The 26001-nt window shown below is 35.1% G+C and overlaps 4 protein-coding genes across 9 annotated transcripts; 1 reads left to right on the forward strand and 3 right to left on the reverse strand.

Moving 5' to 3' along the window:
* The first annotated feature begins 1135 nt into the window (after nt 1-1135).
* Nucleotides 1136-6868, forward strand: LOC116006073 (kinesin-like protein KIN-14L). Of its 4 annotated transcripts, XM_031246336.1 has the most exons (20): nt 1136-1260; nt 1432-1506; nt 1685-1842; nt 1927-2073; nt 2189-2444; nt 2544-2635; nt 2714-2785; nt 2891-2998; nt 3107-3181; nt 3476-3557; nt 3665-3760; nt 3998-4171; nt 4260-4366; nt 4510-4688; nt 4801-4965; nt 5059-5309; nt 5388-5551; nt 5630-5900; nt 5952-6345; nt 6440-6868. In XM_031246336.1, the coding sequence occupies exons 2-20, from the start codon at nt 1449-1451 to the stop codon at nt 6621-6623; spliced, it is 3033 nt and encodes a 1010-aa protein (XP_031102196.1). In that variant the 5' UTR covers nt 1136-1260; nt 1432-1448; the 3' UTR covers nt 6624-6868. The 4 variants fall into 4 exon arrangements, with proteins under 4 accessions (XP_031102196.1, XP_031102193.1, XP_031102194.1 ...); XM_031246333.1 differs by having other exon boundaries at nt 5630-6345; XM_031246334.1 differs by having other exon boundaries at nt 2894-2998; nt 5630-6345.
* A 645-nt stretch (nt 6869-7513) lies between these two features.
* LOC116006074 (alpha-1,3-arabinosyltransferase XAT3-like) lies at nt 7514-10429 on the reverse strand. 3 transcript variants are annotated; one of them, XM_031246339.1, is made up of 3 exons: nt 9758-10429; nt 9649-9666; nt 7514-8976 (listed from the first exon to the last, which is right to left on the reverse strand). In XM_031246339.1, the coding sequence occupies exons 1-3, from the start codon at nt 9987-9989 to the stop codon at nt 7688-7690; spliced, it is 1539 nt and encodes a 512-aa protein (XP_031102199.1). In that variant the 5' UTR covers nt 9990-10429; the 3' UTR covers nt 7514-7687. The 3 variants fall into 3 exon arrangements, with proteins under 3 accessions (XP_031102199.1, XP_031102198.1, XP_031102200.1); XM_031246338.1 differs by having other exon boundaries at nt 9589-9666; nt 9758-10428; XM_031246340.1 differs by lacking the exon at nt 9649-9666.
* Nucleotides 10430-18213: 7784 nt separating this feature from the next.
* On the reverse strand, nt 18214-19389 carry LOC116006790 (alpha-1,3-arabinosyltransferase XAT3-like). Its single transcript, XM_031247280.1, has one exon. It carries the CDS (start codon nt 19387-19389, stop codon nt 18214-18216), a length of 1176 nt encoding a protein of 391 aa, XP_031103140.1.
* A 2758-nt stretch (nt 19390-22147) lies between these two features.
* On the reverse strand, nt 22148-23905 carry LOC116006390 (zeatin O-glucosyltransferase-like). The gene is made up of 2 exons (XM_031246743.1): nt 23343-23905; nt 22148-23197 (listed from the first exon to the last, which is right to left on the reverse strand). Exons 1-2 carry the CDS (start codon nt 23864-23866, stop codon nt 22345-22347), a joined length of 1377 nt encoding a protein of 458 aa, XP_031102603.1. The 5' UTR covers nt 23867-23905; the 3' UTR covers nt 22148-22344.
* Between the last annotated feature and the right edge of the window lie 2096 nt (nt 23906-26001).

The raw sequence follows: 26001 nt of genomic DNA on the forward strand, positions 1-26001 counted from the left end.
CTTTGAACTTTTTTTTTTTTTGTATTTTTAAAACCTTTATTCCCATAATAGGATCATACATAACCAAACATCAATACTGATAATCATTACAATTTCATCCTACTACCAAACATGCAAAATAATTTGACAAAAACTCATCAAGTATTTGATCTTCATTCAAATTCCAATTTCCATGTGCGAACCAAATATGCCCTTAATTGTTAGTCCTTCAAATTAGAACATTTCCTTTTCGAAATGCAGTATAGTATAGTAAACTCATCATCAATATATGAAAATGGAGTGTGTGTGTCTATATATATATATATATATATATATATATATATATGAAACAAAGACAGGAAATAAATCAATTAAACAACATATAGTATTTGTAAATGCAGCACCCACGCAAAGAGGATTCGAACACCCTTTAACTCTCCAAGACGTGAAATTCATATGAGAGTTCTTTTAAGAATGTCTAAAAAGTCAGTACAATAATTAACTTCTCGATAAATGTACGTAATGATACGTTGCCATTTCCCATTCATTTCTAATGGGTTTGACAATGTGCCCAAATGAGTCCATTTTAATCATCATGTTCTCATACATTATATTTTCAAGGCTAAAAAACTCAAATAAAAAAAAAATTCACCAATATTACTTGTAAAAGTCAAAATCATGATATCTTCTTTAGTAAATTGGGGTAACATTGTAAGAATTATAAAGTCAATCTGATATATAAATGACATAAAATTATATGATTAATTAATTTCCGTTTATTTTTAATTTAAGAAGTTACAAATTCAAATTTTTAATCTCTTCCTAAGATACACTTTAGGCAAAAAATCTGTCATATATATATATGCAAAATTAGATTATATTTCTTACTAATAAACATTAATTACAGCTAATGTTTTATTTTAAAAAAATCCCAAATATAGTAATGAAAAAAGATCCATTGTGTCAATGGGTAGCGATTGAAATCGGGTTGTGCAATCGGACGCTCCAGATTACCCATCTCTGCTGGCCCCACCAAATTGAATTCAAATTTGAGAACGTAACGTTACGCTTCCGGAGCCTCAGGCTCGGTTCCGAACCTAAAATTTCCCCCCATATCCCAACGTTAACAAGAACAAGAACAGTGTTGCCATCTTCAAGAAAGAAAAGATTTCACCTTTTTATAGCACAAGTACCCCTCTCTTTCTCTCTTTTTGCTCGTTCGAAAATCTAGGGTTTAGGGTTCACTTTCCTCTGTTTTACCTGAAAGAGAGAGAGAGAGAGGTAAACACTTGGAAGTGTGTTCTTGATTAGTTTTCTCTCTCTGCATCTTTTGTTACGTGTTTATATTTATACAGAGCGTATAGTTATTTATGGAGTATGAGTTTTTAAATGAAGAGATTCTTGGAAGGTTTGTATTCTCTGGGTGTCTAAGTGTTGATTTTTGAATAGCAGAAAGATTGGATTTTTCAATGGGGGATAGAGGGAGACACGAAATCGACTTAGCTTCAAGAAAAGCTGAGGAAGCAGGTTGGTGATTTAGTTTCATGTCTTTTCTTCTTCATTTTCCCTGGCTAAAATGGTTCTTTTTTATGTGTGTTCACTACTTTTCTTGATTATTGATCATTTGATCCAGAATGAGTGTAGAGTTCTTGATGGCTGCTCTTGATTTTGTAAATTCATTTGTGTTTTGCCAATAAATTCGCAGCGCTGAGACGATATCAAGCAATCCACTGGCTTGATTATTTAGAGGGGCCATTGGGGATTCCAAGCCAGGCATCTGAGAGAGAGTTCCTTGCTTGCTTGAGAAATGGCTTGATTCTTTGCAATGCGATGAACAAGGTTAAGCCAGGCTCAGTTCCTAAGGTACATTGCCTTTTCTAGTGTGTGAAAATTGTCCTTTATAGTCATTTCAGATTTCAGATTTTCACTTGTGCTTGTTCTTGTTAGATTGTTGATAATCACTTGCCTTCACAATCAATCATCTGGGATTCCCAGCCATTGCCAGCATTTCAGTATTTCGAGAACATTCGTAACTTTTTGGTAGCTGTTGAAGAGTTGAAATTACCAGCTTTTGAGGCATCTGTTTTCAATAGGGTAAATTTTGTAGCATTGTAGTAATATTGTATGTTGATCTTCGAATTCTATTAAATCCTGATTTACAAGAGTGATAGTTAATCATTTTGGGGATTTTGGTCCTATGCCTTCTTAGGATAATATAGAGGCAGGGTCATCAACAAAAGTCGTTGATTGCATTTTGGCACTCAAAGCATATAATGAATGGAGGCAATTGACCGGAGGGAATGGATTTTATAAGCCTCCTAGGTCTCCACTTGCTATAAGTTCCGTTGGGAGGATCAATGCTCGGGCTCCAGTTGTAGTCAATTCTGATAGCCGGAGGCGTTTAGACATGTCAGTTGGCTCTCAGAAAGAATTAACAGCAGAAGTTGATACCAAGAATCTTGAAGGTCTCTTTGTGCTTATCTTCTTTGTATATTCCCCTATCAATTGTGAAAGGTAAAAAAAAAATTTGAATAGCTCTAAATGAAACTTTCTTGCACCTATAGGTTTAATTGTCAAGTGTCTGGCTGAACGAATGGTCGACATGAAAGAAAACGTCAACGATGACATCTTCACTTCATTTCATAGAGGCAGTGTGGTATATGTCTAATCCTTTTCATAAACTTTCTTGGATCTAACCAATATGGCGAGATATGAACAATTTTTCTTTGAACAGAATCCAATAGACATATTCAGCAAGATATTGTCTTGTTGTGTTGAGGAAAAACTCCAGAACAAATTTCCACAAGTAAGCTGGTTGATTATTTATATATTTAGGCTTTTTAGTAAAGATACTTAACTGTTGGAATCTCAAATGTTGCAAGACAAACTAACGTAACTCGTGTTCCTCTAGAAGCAGTTGGATTCGGATTCGTCAAACTGCTGTGATGAGACACGGAACTCACAGGCACCCTCAGTCTATACCCCCCTTCAGGAGATAACCATCCCTGAGAATCAAAAGGTATGGTTTTATCTTTCGAACACATTAAATGTACTTACATTTGGAATATTTGCATGATTTTGAGCTAAATTTGTTACTTACGAATTTTGTGTAACATCAAATTCCCAGGTTTGTAGAGCTTGTTTAAGAAAAGGAAAATGCAACCATTGGAATCAAATTACAGTGCATGAAAAAGAGCTTTCGGTAAGTATTTCTCTTTAGTTTCATATTTAATTTTGGACATTATATTAGGTTGTCAAGTTCTCAAAACATTTTCCCTTTGATAACCTGGAAAATATCCCACATGCTGTTATCCCCACCGAGCAAAATAAAAAGAATTCCTTTATTGTTTTCTTAATTTTAATTTTTATAAACTTGGAAAAACTACTAGCTTTCATGATCTTTGTTAATAATAACTCGCACCAATCAGCAAAATGTTTATTTTTTTCCTTTTAAAACTTGATTCGTTGAGTGTTGACTAATATTGTAAGCTGGCAGAACCTTAAGGTGTTATTATCAAGTGCAAAGAGTGAGCTCAAAGACCTGCAATGTCAGTTACAAAGCGATCTTAAACTACTCGGTACAGTTCCTTTATTGAAACTATTGCAACTTTTTGTTATGGACACGAGAAATATAAAATATCATCGATATCCATCATAATGTGACTTGATTTTACGCAATTTTTAGGTGATCAGGTCCTCGAGATGTCTACATCTGCTCTTGGATATAAGAAGTTGATGAAAGAAAATAGGAATTTATATAACATGGTTCAGGATCTTAAGGGTATGTCAATAACCAGTTTCATCTTATCCACTGCTTCATATTATTTGACTATTTTCGGGCAGTAATTTTTATCTTAAAAAACCACCATAATAATAAACTTAGAGCTGCTGTGATGAAAACGTAGAAATCCATATGTTCAGATTATTAACTGGAAACAAGCTCAAATTTCTCTGCTTTCAGAAAATATCTAGAAAAGAGCTTTTAATAAGTTCTAAAATCTATTTTTCATATTATTAGGGAGTATTCGAGTTTACTGCAGAATCAGGCCTTCCTTCCTTGCTGATGCAAAAAGTGCGATAGATTTTATTGGAGAAGATGGTTCTCTTGTGGTAGTTGATCCGCTCAAATCACAGAAAGATGGAAGGAAGAGCTTTCAGTTTAATCGAGTATTTGGACCAACCGCTACTCAAGGTTACCTAAACTACATTTCAATGCTTTGTTATAATGCAGTCTAGTTCATCTTTCATTAAATTAATCGTTTTGTTTTTTCCTCTTGCAGAAGAGGTTTTCATAGACATTAAGCCTCTTATTCGATCTGTGATGGACGGTTATAATGTATGCATTTTTGCTTACGGTCAAACTGGATCTGGCAAGACTTATACAATGGTAAGGTTCAGAATTTGGTTCCTGGCAAGACGTATACAATGGTCTTTTACTGATATTTTTTGCTCGTGTTCTTAGCTTGTATTGTAGTTCATGTATCTCATAATATTTAAAGTACCCTGAACCGATATTTTGCTCTATTGTAGTCTGGGCCTTCTGTTCGATCGATAAAGGAATTGGGAATCAACCATTTAGCCCTCAATGATCTATTCCAACTGTCATATGAGAGGAAGGAAATCATGAATTACAACATTTCTGTGCAAATGGTTGAGATATATAACGAGCAAATCCGTGATCTTCTTGCAGAAGATTTGTCAACTGCAAAATATCCTTTTCCACATTTGCAAAGTTTTCAATTTTTTTCTATAGATGCATTCATAGAAGAAATTCATATAAGCATACCATTGCAGCTTTTTGAGTCCTTCACTTTGACTTACATTAGAGATTCGTAGTTGCGTGAGTGACACTGGATTGGTTCTTCCCGATGCTACTCTCCACCCCGTGGCATCCAGCGAGGATGTTCTTAGCCTGATGCAGTTGGGAGAGGTGAACCGCGCTGTTGGCTGTACTGCCATGAACACCCGAAGCAGTCGTTCTCACAGGTTATTTATTTCTTATTGCAATTTAGCTAAAGCGAAGTAACTGAGTAGTACTAAAGGCCTGACATGTTTCGATGAAAATGCCTCGATTTGTAGTGTGCTGATTGTGCATGTGCATGGCGAAGATACGTCTGGAAACAAGCTTCGGAGTTGCCTCAATTTGGTGGATCTGGCTGGGAGCGAGCGAGTTGATAAATCAGAAGTTACAGGAGACGGGCTCAAGGAAGCACAATATATCAACAAATCGCTTTCTAGCTTGGGAGATGTTATTACGGCTTTGGCACTGAAGAACTCTCACATCCCTTACAGAAACAGCAAGCTCACACTGCTTCTGCAAAACTCGTTAGGTAAGCTTGCAACTTGCTCGGTTTTATCCTCGTTCACACTCGGGAGGAATCACGAGATGAGTTTTTGATGTGGTTCAGGAGGACAGGCGAAAATGCTCATGTTTGCTCATGTGAGCCCCGAAGAGGAGTCGTTCGGGGAAAGTTTGAGTACTCTGAAGTTTGCTCAGAGGGCGTCGACTGTTGAGCTTGGCGCAGCTCGTTCGAATAAAGAGAGCAGCGAGGTTATAGAGCTGAAAGCTCAGGTAAACTTAAGAACCACTCGAGTTTGAACTTTGTGGTTATGGTAAATAGATGAAGTTTTGAACCAATGTGTGTTGTAGGTTGAGAGCTTGAAGAAGGCATTGGCCAGCAAAGGAGCGCTTGGTTCTCAAGCTATGAAACCGAGAGAAGCCAGGACACCACCGCCATTACAGAAGCCTCGAGCAGGCCACGAGAGGACTACTCCACAAACCAGGAGGTTGAGCACTGAAAACTGCATTGCTGCTAAAGTAGAAAAGACCACGACGCCTTTGGTGGTGAGCACACGCCCCAGATCACGAAGGCTAAGCCTAGAAGGGCCGAGAGGCGTTGGTGCTCCTCGAAGTCCTATAGGAGGATCTGCTGTCAAAAAAGACGTTACTCCCCCTCCTCGAAGTCCTATAGGAGGATCTGCTGTCAAAAACCAACTTACTCCTCCTCGCTCGCCTATTTCTGTTTCTGCTTTGATGGCTCCTCAAAGTCCTTTAGATTCTGCTGTCAAACGCCAAGTTCCTCCTCCTCGCAGCCCGACCAGTTCAGCTTCCAATATCCTTTTCGCTCCTCCTCGTAGTCCAACATCTGCTGCATTCAAGAACCGAGGAGCAAAAGCAGCAACAACCCAACTTCCCAAAACGCCTGAACCAGCAGTGTCGTCTAGAAATGAAGCCTCCCGGGGGATCTTAAGCGAGCGCACTGTTTCTTCATCACTTCAAACGCCCGCCCTGACAGTCAGAAAGACTTCTCAAATCAGAAAATCTCTCAGGACCATAGGAAAGCTCATCAATGGATCCGATAAAAGGTGAATCCTCGTCTATGTATCCTCAAAGAACGCATATCTCTCACCACACTTTTACTGATGCTTTCATGTCTTCATTCTCGGGGTGAAATTGCAGGAGCCAACGTAGTAAGATGGAGGAAACAGCACCCGTATCACCATTGAAAAACGCCATAAGAAGCAGCCTAAAGGATGCAAAGTCACCAATCGCTTCTAGTGCAGCAAGAACGCTAAGAAGGCAATCACTCACTGGCATCCTTCCACCCGAGAATTCAAGAAGATCTTCACTTGGCTGGAAATAACCAACAACTGTTGTGTCTTATGAATGAACCAAATGAGATTTTGCTCTCTTCTTGGTGGCATCACTTACATAGTTAGATTGAAAGCTAACAAAAATAAAAATCTCTTCTTGAGTTTTGTATTAATTACTACTGTATTATAACACTGGAATATTATTAGAGTATTAGTCCTTTTACTTGAACCTATAGTTCAAGTTGAAGAAGCTGCTTCTTTTTAAGCAAAGTGTTGAGCTTCAGTCTTTTGACCACTCTATACTACTGTTTCCAGTTTTTTTTTTTTTTTTTAATAGAAACCCGCAACCACTATTCGAGGGTGTGAACTGGGTAAATTTTGTCTTATGACCCTAACTGGCAAAAGATCACAAGAAGGTAAACTAGCCTAGGTTGCCACTCCCACTGGGAGTTAAACTTGTAATCTTGTAACCTTGTGGTTATCGAGTCAACAAACCAACTTAGAATATGTGTGCTAATTTGGTTTTGGGCATGTTCAACTATTAAAAATATTATTTGAATCAAATTCGGGTTTAGATTCCTGAGCTAAACCTGTACTAAATTACGTTTCATTTTTATATTTATTTATTTAAATGTGTATATTGTTGTTGACATAATATATATTCTTCCCCTTTCCCCCACTCAAAGCCAACAGATTTAGTCAAAAGCAATGCTTAAATCAGCACAATGAAAGGTCACCAGCAAAGAGAAATGACAGATGATTGTGCCAAAGAGGCATGTATCAATCACAAGTATACATACAGGGAGAAATTCTCTATTTTTCTCGAGAAATGGAAAACTGGAGAATATTTTTCTCGAGAAATGGAAAACTGGAGAAGAGAAGAATATAGAATCCGTTTAAGAGAACGCAATACAAAAAATGGAGAAAGGAGAACAGAGAAGGAAGTGAATGCAATCTTTTTATTGTTTTTATACACTGATGTACACAAAAGGCAATATTGTTTCATTAGTCTCTACAATAGTTACTGTTTACCTCTGCATAGTAATATACAACAACACTGAAAAGAATGAGATGAATGTATGGCAAAATCCCAGAAATGAGACAAGATAAGAAGCTACTGACTTTGATGATTTCTTTTCATGGCAATGGTGTAGTAATAGGCACGCAAGAGGCGCTTCCGAAACCTGCCAGGATGCAGCCTCACATTCTGGTGATCGAGGTAGATCTTCTTGGTGAATTCCCAGCCCTTCTTGTTCACGCTGTCGGGGTCTGTGAGAACAGCGTCGTTGCTGTCATATTCATCGTACAACGAGCTCTCGTTTGGGAGGATTTTGTAGCCAATGTACCTCAATCCCATCTTCTTTGCTGGCTCGCCATAGTAAGCCTCGGCTGCCCAGTCTGTTCCCAGGGGGATGATTTGGATGAAGACAGACTCGGGCTTCAAGAAGAGGAAATGTGTCATGGCAGCCCCGTGAACTCCAATCATAACATCGCTTGAATTGAGAACTTTGTAAATTTTTGCAAGCTCTGTGGTCCTTGCAGGCCTCAAAACCTCCACTTCAAATCCAATTTCTTCAGCCATTTTAACCAACGAGCCCTCGTTAAGTATTGCTCGTGAGTCGTTCCTAGCTACTATAACCAGCTTCGGTGACTTTAAATTTTGCTTCTGCACCTTTATCTCGGTTTTGGAATTTGGTGATGGGGACGAAGCAGATTTTTCCATACTCAATTGAGCCTCGCGTTGCTCTTCCTTAATAAGGCCTGTAATTCGAGGGAGATAAGCTCGGTCTAGGAGCTGCCTAAAGTCTCTAATGCTCTTGTTCCCTTTCATCAACGAAGGATCGATGGAGAGCTCATCATGGATCTTTAAGCCAACTATGACTTCAGGGAAACAATGAGTTCTGTTATCTCGAAAATCCACTGCAGGATACTCAGAAAGGCGAGAAAGGATGTTTTCGTACTTGGAAATCCACCAGTCATGATATTCAAGAATGACAAACACAACCTTCCTATCGAAACGCTCAGAAGTGATGTAGAGAGGCAAGATCCCATCGTTGAATTCGTGATACACATTCCCAGTATACCCTCCCGTCGAGAACACAACAGCAGGGACATCATGTTGTACATCACACGTGTGATGAACCCCGGAATCCTTCTTATTCTTCACAACAAGATCTAATTCGTCAATCGTGTCCATCACACTCGTTTCCCATTTCCTAGTATAAGGCTTGATCTTTTCGACTGGAACCGCCTCATCGTTGTCACCAGACAACCCCAAAATGTATCTGTTATGACCATAGCTTCTGTAGAGGGCAATTGAAGATGAAGCAGGATCTGTTCTTACATCCCCTTTCATTATACACACATCCGATCGAAAGCTACTTCTATCACAACAAATAGTACCTGCAACAAGATCAAATTTTTTTAAAAATGGCATAAAACCAGCACTTGATATTGCTATTATACTGTTCCATTACTATTCCCACAGCTTCCCTTCTAGAAATACAAGAAAACAAGAAAGTTCTCCTAGACAAACTTGTAACATGTAAACATGGAAAAGTTCAAAAATTTGAATCCACTTTCAGATACTATGCAAATATAATGAAATTAATCAACAAGGAGAAAATTCCAGCTCAATGACAAAGATGGCAATTTCCATATTAGCTTCAAAAGTGACACAACTTCCCACAAAAGGTACCTAGGCCCTACACCTCAACCAGACAGATAGTAGAGAGATAAATCAGGGTAAGTCAACTCAATTGCTAGTTAGGTGGGAGGACCAAGGCTCAATGACTCAAAGGTAACACTACTGTTACAGCCAAATAATTTTTGGGGAAAAAAAATAGAAAATATGGAAAAACAGTTGCAGATGTACCCAAAAAATAACATGAAAATCATGCATCTACAGACCAAAATAGAGGGGTAATAGAAATAAATAGGAACACACACACACACATACACACAAACACAGAGATTAAAGCTATGAAGTGGAGAAAAAGCAGAGAGAAAATTAACCATTAGGGACAGAGGAACAAAGGGAAGCATATAAATCAATTTCAGAAGCAAGTCCTTCACCTTCAAATCCAAACGAATCTGCACCCACACATATTTGTCAATAAACAATCAAAAACAGGAAAATCTGACAAGCAAATGGAGCAGAGAAAGAGAGGTGAGGTGAGCTTACACGAGAGAGAAAAAGTAGGGGGAGAAGCACTGAAGAGATGAGGTGCAAAGATAAAGCTGCAAGACAAGAGAGAGAGAAAAAGGATAAACAAAAGATTGGGCTTTGCTCTCTTGTTATAGCCACTGTTCCCCCACACCAAACCCAGAAGGTGATGATGAGATTCATCCTCTTCATCACCATCAACCAACCCTCCTTTCTTCACCAGCACATGATTTCTCTGGTAGTGCACCATCCTATATATATATATACAGAGAGACAGAGAGATGGGGTGATAAAAAGAGCTGTTTTTGTATGGAAAACGGAGTAAAGGTGAGAGCTTTATATGCAAAAACGCATATATTTCGAAATGGGTTCGTGTGATTTTGGTTCAGAGAAGATTCTTTGGGTATTGGGCGGAGCAGAGGTGTTTTTAGAGGAAGAAAGACGCAGAGAGAGAGGCGGCGGGGAGTGGGTAGAGAAAGGCAGGGAATGGACAGAAGTTCATAGATTTCTCTGAGTCATTTGCGTGTATTAATGGGAATGGGAATGTGAAGTTTTAGCGGTTTGAAACCTGGTACTGGGTTGGCTGTTGGCTGGCTAAATTTTATTGGCAACTTTCTTTCCTTCTGGCTTCTGCTCTGGTCTTTAGGTCATATTCGGTGGCGATGGATTCTGTAACCTCTTCCTTCTATATACCACCTTACCAGAATCCAAATATTATTGTAAAAGATGGACAACCCACCAGATTTATAAGATTTTTGATTTAGTAATCACAATGTTTTAAGTTTGACTCGTGTGGGAAATATGATTTATTAACTTTTTTTATTTGAACCGATCAACTATGAACAATCTAAACTAATTTACTTCTTTGTGGTCTTTCCCTAGCTATGATCACTACCTCTTTGTAGTTCTTCCCTAGCTATACACAAAAGTACAGGAGGATGTGTACTGATAAATTGCATTTTATGTAATATTCTATAAATCACATAAGAGATATCATATTAAAAAGATTTTGTACAACAGACTCAACTTAAAGAGTGTAGTGTAGGCCTATAAAGGTCACCTTGAACAAGATTTTCATTCTTATTTATAGTAGTTGGTATTATTATTATTTTTTGTTCTGTGAATTTTATCTGGTAAATATATAAAATATTAAAAATACTGTAAACATAAATAATAATGAAATGAGGAGAAGAGTCATTATTCATGGTGTAACATAACACGTTTAGTGCGTCAGGGGGAACATGGATTTACCAAATTTAGGATTTTTTTATTATTTCTTTTTTTTAATTTTAGGTTTGAGAAATACGCGTAATAATGTAATAGTCCGTATATACGCATAGGCATATAGCCTCGGAATTTGCGTGTGGGAAGATGAGAGAGAGACCCGTTGCTTTTCAGAATTTGCTTCCGCCTTTGGAGTTTGGACTGCCTTTTTTCTTTTTTCTTTTTCTTTTTAATATCGTTTTCTTCATTTTACATTTAAAAAATTAAAAACTTTATAATGCCGATCAACACTACCTCTTAAAAACTTTTGGATAGAACTTTATGCTTAAGATTTGTATTTAGTATAAATTCAAACGTTTTTTATTCACGTTTGAGTTACATCTGATTTAAGAGGTATCGTTATTAGTCTACCGACATATTATAATTCTTTTAGGGTTTTAATTTTATAAAAATATAAAGTGTACTCTAGAGAAGTCGTGTGTGGTCATTCGCTTAATTTCTTAATTTCAAACTATTTTAATTAATTATTAGTCAAAATTATTTTGGTTATTTAGATAACTTTATACATGATTTAAAAAAAAATGAGCTACCACTACTCCATAGAACCAATAATTAATCAATAAATTAAGAAGTTTAAAAAAAATAAAATAAGATATCTCTTAGTCAAACACGCCACACGATGTATTTACAGTGCTATTTATCTTTTCTAAGTAGTTTACGACTTACGAGTTTTACACATGAGGAGGTTTAGCTAGTACATACTCTCATGTACTGAATGCGAGTTCCTCAACCATAAGCCGAAAGAAAAAACAGTAAAATAAGGGTATTATACAATACAACTATTTTTCAATTTTATTATGTAAAGATTTAAAAAAAAAAAGGTTGACTTTCAATCTTCTAACTTTAATTAAATAATGTCATTTTATTTTTAATTTAAAACATCAAAGTAATTTACTAAAAACTATCTTTATTACATTTGAGAATGTTGTAAACAATTTTAAATATTCAAAAAGTTGAATACTAAATATATAAAAACACGAAGCTAAATTTTATATATAAAAATTTTATTATAGTCGAAAATGAAGATGCACACTTTTGAAGCACGTCTTTGTAATTCTAACCGATAAAAGATCATTAAAAATAAACTAATTTAAATAAAGAAACAAATTTAAAATCTTGTAATTATCAAGTTAATTGATTGATATTTTCTTTTATAAATTTAAAAATTTTGTAATTATTAAGTTAATTTGCTGAAATTTTCTTCCACATGCCAAAGCTCTTCACTTTTCCATGACTTGGCAATTTTAAAGTGCACAAAGAAGTTTTATTCTTTTCATGTGCAGAGAGAAGAAGGCATAGATGTTTGTGTCGGGCATGAAAAGCATTAATGTTTTTAACAACGTTTGATTAATTATCCAAGTATGTCTATAAAATAATTAAATAGCAATATAATAATATACATTCATAAAGCAAAGGCCAACACAAATCAAGGCATCAAAGCCAACACCGGCGGCGTCTTGGCAATATTTTAATTTAGTTATATTAGGAATCTATCCAAATTTTATTTTATTTTAAAACATTATTTTCCCTTTTAAATTAACATCCTAATGTTTACCTGACAACAATTTTTTTTTTAATATTTAAGTTATTTGCATATTGTAAGTTGAATATATACTATCCTATTTTGGTTTTTAAAAATACTCCGTAATAATTAGGCCCGATCTTCCTAAATAATGACAGATAAGATATAATTTGTGTCGAGTTTGCTAAGCTAGCTTGCACAATATTGCATGAAAAGTCATGTCGGCTTTCCATTCCCACCGCTTACGAGTGTGTGAATGTCCCTATCTAGCTATTAGTTGATCGTGATTTGTTCGATCTTACAATGAATTTTCTTTAAAGGAGTTTTTATGAACAAATATTATCAATTAATGTCACATAAAGAAGTGAATATTAGGAGAAAAATGTAACATTGCTCTTTTAAAAATTTGTAATTTGATTTTTTTTTATTTATTAATACGTGATAGAATCAATCAATTCATGGTAGTTAATAAAGATAAATAATTTTTTCAACTCAAATAATGTCATGATACCAACCTATCATGCAGTGAACATTAGAAGTTAAAGCATATTTTAATAAAAAAAAACATATCTCTTTTAAAATTTTAATAATCAAAGTTTAAAATTAAATTAAGAAAGTTTAGATGACACCATAAATAAAGCATCAGTTTAAAAAGAATTGAATAAATTCCTATATAAAAATTAAGAGTAATGTTTTTTTTTTTTTGTGAAAAAAATTAAGAGTAATGTTACTCACTCATAAAAAAAAAAAAATTACTCATTATTTTCCCTCCTGGCATGATATTGTTTGATTGGTTACTTTTTTTTAAAAAAAAAATATTAAAAGTTAATGGTGGCCGTGAATTCATGACGTCTAATAATTATAAGTCATGTCATGAAAGGAATTTATGAGAGAAAAAAATTAAGAGAGGTGAGAAGAGTTTTTCATAAATTAATATAGACAAATAATTGGTAACCACAATGTTTCTGTTCGACTTTTCGTAGCAGTCTAACTATTAACCATCTTGATTTGAGCTGATTAGCAATGATTCAATGATGAGTAACTTAAATTCATTATCTTCTTGTTATCATTTACTGGCTAAAATCGTTAGACAATCTTCATCCATAATGCACATTTGGATAATGGTTACGTACTTTTTGTAAATCACAATAATTAATTGTTGAGATAAAATGAGGATAAGAGCGTATATCTTTGAATTTAATTAGGTTGGCACCTGTCATTTTCCCTGACCTCCATTTTAAGACTTTTGAAAATATTATTGTATATAGTTATATACCCTTTTACAAAATAAAAATAAACAATAAAAAATAATAAAGAGTGAAGTAGCGTCCAAAAATGAAATGCTAACTAACAAATACAGGTATACGTTTATAAGTTAAATATACAAGTTAGTTATACAAAACTAAAACAAAACATATATTTAGTCAAACACTCAATTACAATAATGTCATCAATGTTTGTCAAATCAGTCTCGATCAACTTGCCCGTTTAGCTCGATTTTTAGGCAGGTTAGGTCGACGCTAGGCTTGGCCCATTTAGCTTGCGGGTTATACAGGCTAACGTTTATAACCCGCCTCCATCTCATTCTCAAATTTATCCAAATATATTTTGTAAATTGATTGATTTGTAATTTTGTATTAGTATTTAAAAATATTGTGTATGAAAAAAAAAATTGAACTCTTAGCATTTTAATTAATCTAACCCTAATAAAACTAATCATGCTAAGAATATTTCATAAACTTTATTTGTACAATTATATATTTATGTTTATGTCACTATTCGAGGACGGGTATGCACACGATTACTCATATATATATGTAATAACTCGCTAACGATATTTTTGTATTTTATTATTGTGTTATATACTTAAATCTATTTTGATAATAATTGATTAATTGTGTGAAAATAACTTGACTACAATTTATGTGATTTTCTCCCGATTATATCTACCTTTTCGTTTCTTTGTATCTAAAAAAAATCAAATGAAAACTATGCTAATAAATAAAGAATCAAAAGAAAATAAAAAGGCATTTAAACTAACATAATAAAAAAAGTATATATACTACAAAGTCAAAGTATCATCTTCCAATTAATTGCTAAACGTTATTTGTGCAATTTGTTAAAATTTTAATTATAATTTATTGGCATGAGCACAATTTTCAATACTCAATAGCCTTATAGCCCCAACCCTAAATTTAAGTTTGGTAAATCCTACCTTTAACTTGCTTAACTGACATAATAAATTAGGCTGACATTTATGTATGTGTATATATAGATAATAACTCAGGTATTTTAGTTTCGCCAAAATACATTATGGAGTTCATGAGTTAGCTCCTAAGGCGCATGAAATGATAAATTAACATGGCCAACTTCAAGACCAAACACCAAAATATATAATTTTATGCACAAAAAACTCAACACAACCATAGTTCATATATGGGACAAAGAAGCCCAAAAACTGGTAAATGACATGCTATGCAAGTCATTTACTGTTCAGGAGAAAATTCGGCAACGGTTCGCCTTCCCAGGAGGAAGATGACCAAATGTAAAAGTATTACATTTATTCTAAAAAAAAAAGTATATTTTTCCCTTATAAGTAATATTGGCAAGTGTTTGTTACTTATAAGGAAAAATGTAATACTTTTAAATCAAAATGTAAAAGTATTATATATTTTTTAAAAAAATATTATACTTTTCCATATAAATAATAAATATTTTATTCTTTATTAGTATTGCATTTGATATTGACCCGACCCCATATCACAAACAAGAATTCATAAGACGGTCTCACGTAAGTTTTTATAAAAAAAAAAATATATAATATATATATATATATATATATATATAAGATTTCCTCGAGCAGATCTTAGGAAGATATATATAATAGAATATATGTATTAGATGTATACAATAGACGACATTACATTGCACAGATCCCCACTGCCTCTTTGCAAATTGCAATGTCGCAAATTAGAGTTGGACCGCAAGGTGGCAGAGTCACATGACTACATGAGACAGTTTCCCCCTCACTTCACTGCACGTGAAACCGTAAAACAATTTTGGATATAAAATAATAATCATATGATATAATGATAATAACAAAAAAAAAATTGGAAAAGAAAACTAAAAGTATAAAGTATAATTTCTTAAGTGTCTATATATATAGGCTAATGTCGAAATGAGACAACATCTTCTCGTAAAAATATGTGAAACACAATATGAATGCACACAGTCTATTACACGAGTGCACACAAACTAGAATATGTGCAATTACACAACATGTGTGCTATAGATTAATAGAACGAGAAGGAAGGAGTTTTTTTTTTTACTCTATCTTATTAGATCAAGCAACATTTTTTAGGAGAATATACTCATTTTCATTATTTTTTACAAGTTAATTACATATATCATTAGTATTAATACAAAATATTTATATTTGAATTAATATATTATTTGGAGGAATTCAAGATATTTGTCTCATATTTGTAGACTTGGGTTACAATGATAATCAAGTACTCTATAATATAATTGTGTTCAGCTCGTGATTCATACGCTGTATGTATGGAATCTGTCAAATCTTCCCAATGTTTATTTGTGGATTCAATAAATCTTGAAAAAGAAATGTTTGTAATCGTCAAAATTTAATTATATTGATTAGGTTCTACCACTGATTTAGATAATATATTTATAATTAACATATTATACACTTAGAATATGCTGACCACTTGATCACAAGCCTCCAATATGATGTGATGGTGTTGGAAGATCTTCCATTAAAGCCTCTATCATATCACAAATACGACACCCTAAAATTTGGAATGTTTTGACTTTTACCAAAACAATGCCCCCCTTGATCACGCTTACCGCCTTCAATTTTTGACAAATTCGTTCACAACCTCCAACATAGTACAATGGTATCTATATATTGTCAAATAAAATTAATTCAATAGTCTTAATTGGTCCCCTTCAGAGTTACGTTGCTATATATATATATCAAAACTACTGAGGAAAAATTTAAAGAAAAAGGTTATCGATTTTCTGTTATGTATATGAAATACTGAAATTGAAGAGATTATAAAGAAAAAATATAATAAATTACTAAAATGTGCATGTATTATAAAATTTTAATGTAGTTTAATAATTTGTTACTTTAAGGTAAAAAGTGTAACAATTTAGAAAACTAGAAGTATAGTGTAACTACAAAAAGTTATGGATTATAAATTAGTAAATAATAATTGAGTGGTTAAAAATATAATTTATTGTATAGTTTAATTATATCATCTGCTCCGTGATATGTATGGGCAGGGAATTGCCCATCACCCCTTGGCTCCAAAATGTCTCTTCATTTCCATATGAGGGTCACATGCATGACCTTTTTTCTTTTTCTTATTATTATTTTTTTTGTATTTTTCATTTAAAAAGCACATATTATTAATTTGCTTTACAGGAAGATTTCTCGCTATTACTCAAAAGTGTATTTTTGGATGAAACTTGCCTGATAACCTTAATCAATATGTAAAGAATCGCAAAGAGTTAAACAAGTTTAAGTTGTCCATAATATTAGTTTGCTAGTGCATAAATAACTTATAGTATAATTTACTCTTTTTCTTTCCGGCGTAACTGTATGTGAGACTAACATAAAGCTAGGCAAAGAATAATCCCATCCACTTTTATGCACAAATTGAATGGTATACCAAGTACATTAGAGTATATGTTCAAATTAAATGACTTTTTGGCAAAGAGAAATTTTAGTTACTCTTAGGTAAAGGGGGAGATATTTTGAGTGTAGATAGTAAATAGGTTCAGTCCAAACTATTCATGATTCACAATGCACATGGTAGATATGTCCAGGTTATATATTTTTAATTAATATATTATGTACATTTAGTTAACAAATTATGTACGTATCTTTTGTTGTTAACATATGTATCTGCAATTTATATATTATGGACAGTGAATTTGAATATAATCACAATATTCCAATTATGACTGTTCTAGTAATTGTCATTGAGAGACTAGACAAAAGAGAAGTAAAAACAAATAAGAAACAAATCTTAAGCCTCTCTTGATAGCTAAGGAATCCCCTTCATCATCTCTTAACCGACTTGATAATGGAGGGTTAGACCTAATTAGTTATGTAACCTATTGTTTAAGTTGGTAACAACAAATGTGTCATGTCCTCGTTTTTGATAATAGAGGGTTGGACCTAATTAGTTATGTAACCTATTGTTTAAGTTGGTAACAACAAATGTGTCATGTCCTCATTTTCAATAGCTATGACATTGTCCGCAATGTATACGGTTGATCATGAATAAATGTTCATTTTTAATATACTAAAAATTTATCTAAATTTTTTAGATAATACATCTAAAAATGATCGTCAGTACCCAAAAAGTAAATGTTCAAAAAAGATAAATATTCAATGTACTAAAAATAAACTTTGGGTATACTAATACTATTGGACATTGTGACAAGCACAAGAAGATGAAGTTTCTGTGTTTAAAGAGTGGATAAAATGAAAAAAACATCAATGATCAATACATGCAAAATATGGATCTGGGCCACAGACCATAGCCACCAACATAGGAAGTCCAAACTCCAAAGGAACAAATTAAATGGGCTCAAAAACCTTAATCTAATCAAAAGCTCAACCCGACAACCTTAGCATTCACGAATCTACTTTCGACGACCCATTTAACTTACGAACAGCATAGTAATAAGCACGCGTCAATGGCGCCCGGAATCTCCAAAGATTCAGCCTCACATTCTGAGGGTCAAGGTATATCTGCTGGGTATAATTCCACCCTTTCCTATTCACACTGAGAGTGTCAGTAAAAACCGGATCTTTTTCATCGTATTCATCGATCAAAGTGCTCTCATTCGCGAAGATGTAGTATCCGATGTATTTCATCCCCATCTTAATCGCCGGCTGCTCGAAGTAGGTCTCCGCCGCCCAGTCTATTCCGATGGGGACGATTTGGATGAAGGCGGAGCCTGGCCGGAGAAACAAGAAATGCGTCAGGGCGGCGCCGTGAACGCCGACCAAGGCGTCGGTGGAATTTAGAATCTTGTACATTCTCGCCAGCCCGGTCGGCCTGTTGGGCTTTAGAACCGAGACGCGAAACCCGATTTCTTGGGCCATTTTGATCAGATCGCCTTGGTTTAGTATCTTTCTTGAATCGTTCCTCGCCATTATTACCAGTTTGGGTTTCTTGGATTCTTTTTCCGGCTCAAAATGTTTTGGTTCCTGACTCAATATTTCCTTAATTCGTGGCGCGTAGGCTCGGTCCAGGAAATCCCGGAAATCTCGGATAGTGGTGTTGTCGTCCGTCCAGGCGGGGTCAATTTGTAGGTCGTCGTGGGCCCTCAGGCCCACGACGGCGCCGGGGAAGCAATGGGTGCGGTTATCTCGCCGGAAATCGATGACGTCATAATCCGACAAGTGGGCCAGGATTTCGTCATAGAACGTGAACCACCAGTGGTGGTACTCGAGGATTACGAACACGACCTTGCCGTTATAACGCCGTGAAGTCATGTACAGGGGGACTATGCTGTCGGCGAATTCGTGGAAGAGGTTCCCGGTGTACCCTCCCGTCGAGAAAAATAGGCCCGGAGAGTCGTGCCGGACGTCGCAGCGGTGATTCACGGCGGAATTGCAGACCTTCACGACCAGCTCGAGCTCGTCAATGGTGACCATGATGCTGTTAAAGAGTTTTCTCGTGTATGGCCTGATCTTTTCGCGCTGGATTACGCCGTCACCGTCGCCGGACCCGCTGCCATTAAACTTCGTCCCGTACACGATAATCGACGACGACGAAGGATCTGTCCTTACATCTCCCGTCATATTGCATATATCGGATCGCACAAAACGTCTGTCACAAGAAATCGTCCCTGATAAAAAAACATTAAAATTATCAAACACCATCCAACGACACTGCAAAAAGAAATTTCAAGTCCAGCAATCCCAACCAGGTTAATCAGCTGCGGGGCAAATCTAGAAATTTTTTTAAGTAAGAGCAAAGTACTCAAATAGTTAATTTAGTAACCACAGAGTTATAAGTTTGATTCTTAGTGGGAATAGTCTATTGATTTCTTGGTTTGAGCCGATTAATTACGAGCAATCTATACTAATTCATCGTCCTTGTCCAGTGTCACAAAGAGAGATTTATCCCGTGTACACTGATGAACTATGTACAACTTACGCTGTTTTAGAGATCTTTTACCACTTAAAGTCACAAAGTCAAATTTATCCAATGTACACTATCTGTAGTGACTAGTGACTGCGAATTTTTCTCATGCGTCCAAAAAAAAAAGGAAAAAGGAAATTCCAGATGAGAACAAAACCATTGAAGACAATGTTTCCACTGGAAGCATTTTCATCTGCTTCAGATGCTTCAGAAGCAAGCTTTTCATCATCTTCAAACCTAATAGAATCTGCAAATAAAACAGCAAAATTTACACAAATTCATAACACCCAAAGAAGAACATCAGGTTAAAGCTTTAAACATGGAATTGAAGCAAATAGGGAGATCAGAAGCCTACAGAGAAGGGAGAAAGTTGGGGAAGAAGTGAAGAGGTGTGCTGCTAGAATAAAGCTACAAGAAATGAGAGACAGGAAGAGGAGATAGAAAAGCTTTGGTTTAACTATAGTCATATGATTAGAACTGCAATCATCATCAATATCAGCCTCTTTCTTCGTGGACTGATAGCTTTTCATCATTTTTCTTTACCTCAATATATATTCTCATCTGTGTATTTATATTTGTGTTATGCATCTAATGCAGTCTAAAAGGATAGAGATTTATATGTAACATGAAGTGAATTGAGACGTAGAGTAATGCGTATTGCCCGATTGATACCAACAATTCCTTTTGTATATGGAATACAATTATTACACGATACAACTATTATATTGTATCTGGTATAAAAAAATCATACATTGTTGTTGGGAGCTGCATTCGACATTCCCTATAAATTCATCTTATTTTATTTGCAATAATCACTCTTTAGATGTGGAAAGTGAGTGCACTAGCTAGCTACCATTTTCTAGTATGTATACTTTGGTACTCCAAAATGTTGCAAAAATGGCAAATGAAAATTACAATATTAGAATTAATAAGATTGCCTAAATTGAATTGGTTCTAAACCAAAGGTATTTGGAAAAGTGAAGTATGAATAAGCTAAGTATACATCCAATGCATGGGAAAGAGTATATGCTACGTTGTAGTCATTAGTAGAAATGAAAAAAAAAAAGTCTATTTCTTAAAAATGATAGGTTTGATACATGTATCTACCACAAAAAGTAATAATTGTACTTCCATATACTAAAAATATACATTTTGATTTACTCCTTAGCTCCTACCTAAAGATGATAATATGGACTAGACTGACATACGTAAAAACGAGTCCAGTTGACATGAGTTAGGCCAAGCATGACCCATATGTTACTATGACTACTAGACTTGCACGACATGGTCTTATATATGTGGTCTTGTCAAACCGCCCTCCATATAATGTGGATTGTATTAGGCTAGCTAACTAGGCCCACATTACTATAATATCTTTTTGTTTCAAGTATTTTTCTTTCTTTTTCTTTTTTAAATTCTTTTGTGTTATTACTTTTTTATTTAAGTTTGTAACCTAAAAATGTATTGGTTGTAATTTCTTTTGCATAGATGAGTTTAGGGTTTAGGGTACTATTAACTCAAGTAAAATGTAATAAATTAAACTTATAATTTCATATATATATTGTTTTGTTTTGTTTTGTTTGAGTATTATTGACTCTGTTATAATTTTATATTTAAAATTTAAAAGTTAACAAATAAAACTGGTTGGGCCGAGTCGGGCCAACATTTGTAAAATATGGATTAAGTCAGCATGACCCACATTCTAATGTAAGCTAACACAACATGTCGGTCCATGTGAATTTGGACTGAATTAGCATAACAATATACACTTGTCATCACTATTTATACCACACAATATCATTAATTAATTATTTACATAATATACTTGCAAATGATGTGCTTTAATTTTAAAATATTATTTATATGACTTTGTTATAGTTAGGGACTTAGGGACAATCAAGAATGAATGAGATCTAGAAGTTTTTACATTCATCACCACCCAATTGGCCTTTACAAATTCACCATCACACTCCATAATAAGTTTGACTATTAAGAGCCAATAATAAAACAAAGACATTAATATATGCATAACTCATAAGATTCCAACAAAATGCCAAGGCCACAGACCATAAATTCCAACCCACATGTAATTGAATATACAAAATTTGGCTCAAGCTTTGCTCCACGTGGTTGGACTTGATATTTGATGTTCCAATCAAATTCCATCCCATCATGGGTGAATTGGATTGAATAGTTTCAAGTTTGACTGTTGTGTGAGATGAAAGCTATTTATCTTTTGAATTGATCATCTAGGCTAATTTATTTACTTGTAGTCTGATGTTTTGCTGGCTAAACTTATAAGATAGATTGGTACAAAAGACACAAATTAGGTTGATTTACTTCATTAGTTGTGATCAATTGTTAATCTTTTTGTGATATTTTACCGACTAGAATCACAAAACGGGCTGGTCCAAATTAAAAAACACAAATTACCTTTTTATTCTAGTTGAAAACTAGTATATCATAAAAATAAACAAACAAGCAACTTTCTGAGCTTGTGAGTTATGATGACAGATGAGCTACAAAGCATTATTAATTATATTGAAGAGCACAGTTACATGCAATATAATGCATGACAGAATGTAAAATTTTACAGTAAAAATGAACAGTGCCTATCTGGTGATATGGGCAATGAAAGAGTCGAGTTCCATGCGAGAAACACCCCCTTCTTGTGCTGATTTTCTAATGGTTTCCCCAAGCTCTTGAGCTTTCTTCCTGATCTCATCTCCTTCCTCAGACCCCATAAGTCTCCTCACCACATTCTCAATAGCCCATGACTTCACCACCTCTCCCCGTTTCCCCCATTCCCTTACAATCAGGCCGGTTTTCAGTATTCTAGCCACCAAAAAACTATTCATTGGCTGGTCAGAGTGCATGGGCCAAGCAGCCATCGGAACCCCGAGAGTAATGCTTTCCATGCAGGAATTCCATCCGCAGTGACTCATAAACCCTCCTGTAGCCCGATGACTCAGGATCTCTGGTTGAGGCGCCCAGTCACGGACCACTAACCCCACTCCTTTAACCCTCTCTTCAAACCCTTCCGGCAGCTCAATCCTCCTTGATTTCCCCGAAAAGATGTTCCCTTTATCTGCATCCCTTAAAACCCATAAAAACCTGTGTTTGCTCAGCTCCAACCCCATAGCCAGCTCCCTAACCTCCTCATCCGACATTGAAGTCATCGTACCAAACGAAACAAACAAGACAGAGTTTTGAGGTTGCTTGTCAAGCCAAGCTAAACATGGGTTCTGTTCCTTTGATGAGATAATCATGCCAGGGAGTATAGGACCAATAAACCATTGCTTCATCTTCTCCACATATCCATCTTTCTCAAATAAATCAATAAATTGACCCTCAATCAACCTGTTGGTGTTATGAATATCTCCCCCTCTCAACTTTTGATACTCTTTATGAGCCTCTATAAACATGGCAAAGCTCTCGGTCATGCATCCTTCTGTAAGATTTTCCCTAATAATATATATTACGGAGCATATATTAGTGTCAGTTGATTAGTTTGGTTGGATTGAATAACAAGACTCTGTGCTTAATATAAACTTCTGATACCAAATGTTAGATATAACTATACTGAATAATAATCTACTAGAAACCTAACCTGGGCATTTCCTCTTCTTCAATGGCGATTTGGTTTCCCAATCCATTGGATAAGAATGACAGTAAAGAGAAAACCGATAAGCAATTAAATGCGTAGGACTCAGCGTTACTGATTGATTCCACATCCTGAACAACCAAAGCCATCAAACTGTCATGAATAATCACAACTCTTCTGGCTTTCGCCGCCAGGTCGCGCAGAACGGCGGCAATGGGGTGGCGGAGAAGCTTCGAGGCGTCGAACGCTGGCTGCAAATGCGCCGGAAACCTAACGGACGCGTTTGGATTGGGAGAAGGGCAGTCGAAATCGGGAAGAGGAAGATCGTGGAAATGGACTGTGGCTAGTTTCTTCGGGTCTAATCCGTTGGCCCGAACCCGAGCCTGGTTGTTATGGATGGCGGATCCGACGTAGTGAACTGGGAGGCCATAGGAGGAGATTAAGCAGCTCAGCTGAAGAAGCTGGTTCAGATGGCCTTGAGCTGGAAGAGGGACCATAACCACACAAACATCATCGGCAGCAGTTCCCATCTGAAATTGCTGTTTTTCTGCAATTTTTTTATAGTGAATGTGGTCGTGTATATATATGTATCTTTAATCCGATAACAATTACATATATATATATATATATATATATATATATATATATATATATATATATGTAAACTTTCGTTAAGACAATAATGGCGTCAACATCAAACTGTGCCTGACCCAAATGGTCTGGAAAATAATCAAACAATGAAAAGTCTGAAAAATAATTTTCAAAAATCAATTTCGCCGCAGTTCTCAAATGTAGACTAAAATTTTGGCAAACAATGGCTTCTTCTGGTGTACTTGTTGTTTTTTCTTAATTATCATTGTTGTCATTATTAATGCACTGAAAATAACACTTACTAGTTTAAGGACGTAAACCAATAGTTTTGTCTGCAACGATGGCTTCTAGATAAGACCATCATTATACCATGGTCCACTTTAAAGAATGTGCCAAAAAGAAAAATGAGCTAAGGAAAGAAGAAGCTTAAGCAAAATGAGCTGAGTAGATGCATGCAACTAAAAGAATTTGAACCCTTAATGTTCCACTTAACTACACCAATCAATATGTATTAGAGAGTATGAAGCTCCACTTATGTATGGAAGTGCGTCGAGAGTAAAGTAGTGAGGACACATGTGTAATCAAGAGTGAAGATAGTTGATAGACGTTGCACATTTGGCGAGCATTTGGAGGGACGACTTCTACACAATAAATAGACACCATCCCGGGATTCACTAAATCCCCCTTGTCCAGTGACTTGTGATCCTAACTTCCAACAACAACACTAGAGTTCAATTCCTCACAACTATAGCATGTATTAACTGATCCCAACAAAATCATCAGACATAATGTTTAGTTTTGGACTTTTAGTATATTGAAGGTTCATCAAGTAAATTCAAAGTTAATTTTTAGTGTACTAAACAAAAAGCCTTTCTCTTCTGCTGCTCAACTTCGGCTTCCATCGACGGCCTCCGACCGGAGCTCTAATGGAGCTTTGAGCCGGCGGTTTTGGTCACCTTTTACATTTGCTCTCGCTCTTCTTTTGTCTCGACCACCGTCGCAGCTCCGTCCGCCTCCGACCACCGCCACAGATATTCTTCTTCCGTTTTCTTTCCCTTTGAATAAAATAATAGTAGGTAGGTATTAGGGTTTGTCTTGGTAGTCGTGAACTCCCAACCCAACTTTGGCTTTACCACTTTTTATTTTCTATATTATTGTGTTTTCCTCTCGTTATTTTCACGGGCTTTTTTCCCCTCGTTACTTTCACGAGCTTTTCATTATCATTAGCATAAATCGTTTAGTTTGGTTTCGGCAAATGCTGATCTTATCCTGGGCGAGCAAAAAAGAATGATGACGAAGACCCATATCTTTGATGAAGCTTTAAGCTCCTTGAAGGAACATAGCTTCATTGTTATGAAACAGTCTGCGATTCAAGTTTTCTATAGCATAGTTAGAAAAGTTGTTTCTATGTCTGAATGTAAGGAATGGTTTACCATTTCATTCATCGTTGATGTAAACGCTTTATGTTATGAATTAATGGAATAACTACGTTTACCTTAAAAAAAATGTTTATTTTTTGATATATACAATTCATAAATGAATTTTATGTATACTAAAAATAAAAATTTATTAACTAACTAGTGATTCACATTGCAATATAAATCATAATCTATGGTATAACTTTGTCTAGATAAGACAAAGCATGACCCACATTTGTGCATGCCTTTAAAATTCCACGGAGTATAAGATTTGTAGCTGCTGATGGCCAATGGTAGTGAACACGAAATTAAAGGCTTGTGAACATGAAGTTAAAGGATTAATTGGTTTTATTGAAAAAGACAAATAGTAAATCCTTATCACCTTTGGTTCACGGAATGAATTTGGAGGGAATAGAAATGTTATTCCATAGGAAATGGAATAGGTAAGGAATATTACAAGATTTATATTCTATTGTTTGGTTCGTTAAAGGAATAGATTTTAAAAATTGTATTCTAGTGTTTGGTTGGTTAAAGGCATAGAAATGAAATAGGTTTTAAAGATATAAATACCTTTATACAAAATCATAATAATAATAATAATAATAATAATAATAATAATAATAATTTTTTAGGATTTGGATGCAAAGGGAAATGCA

The sequence above is a fragment of the Ipomoea triloba genome, chromosome 15 (assembly GCF_003576645.1).
Source record: "Ipomoea triloba cultivar NCNSP0323 chromosome 15, ASM357664v1".
Classification (NCBI taxonomy): Eukaryota; Viridiplantae; Streptophyta; class Magnoliopsida; order Solanales; family Convolvulaceae; genus Ipomoea; species Ipomoea triloba.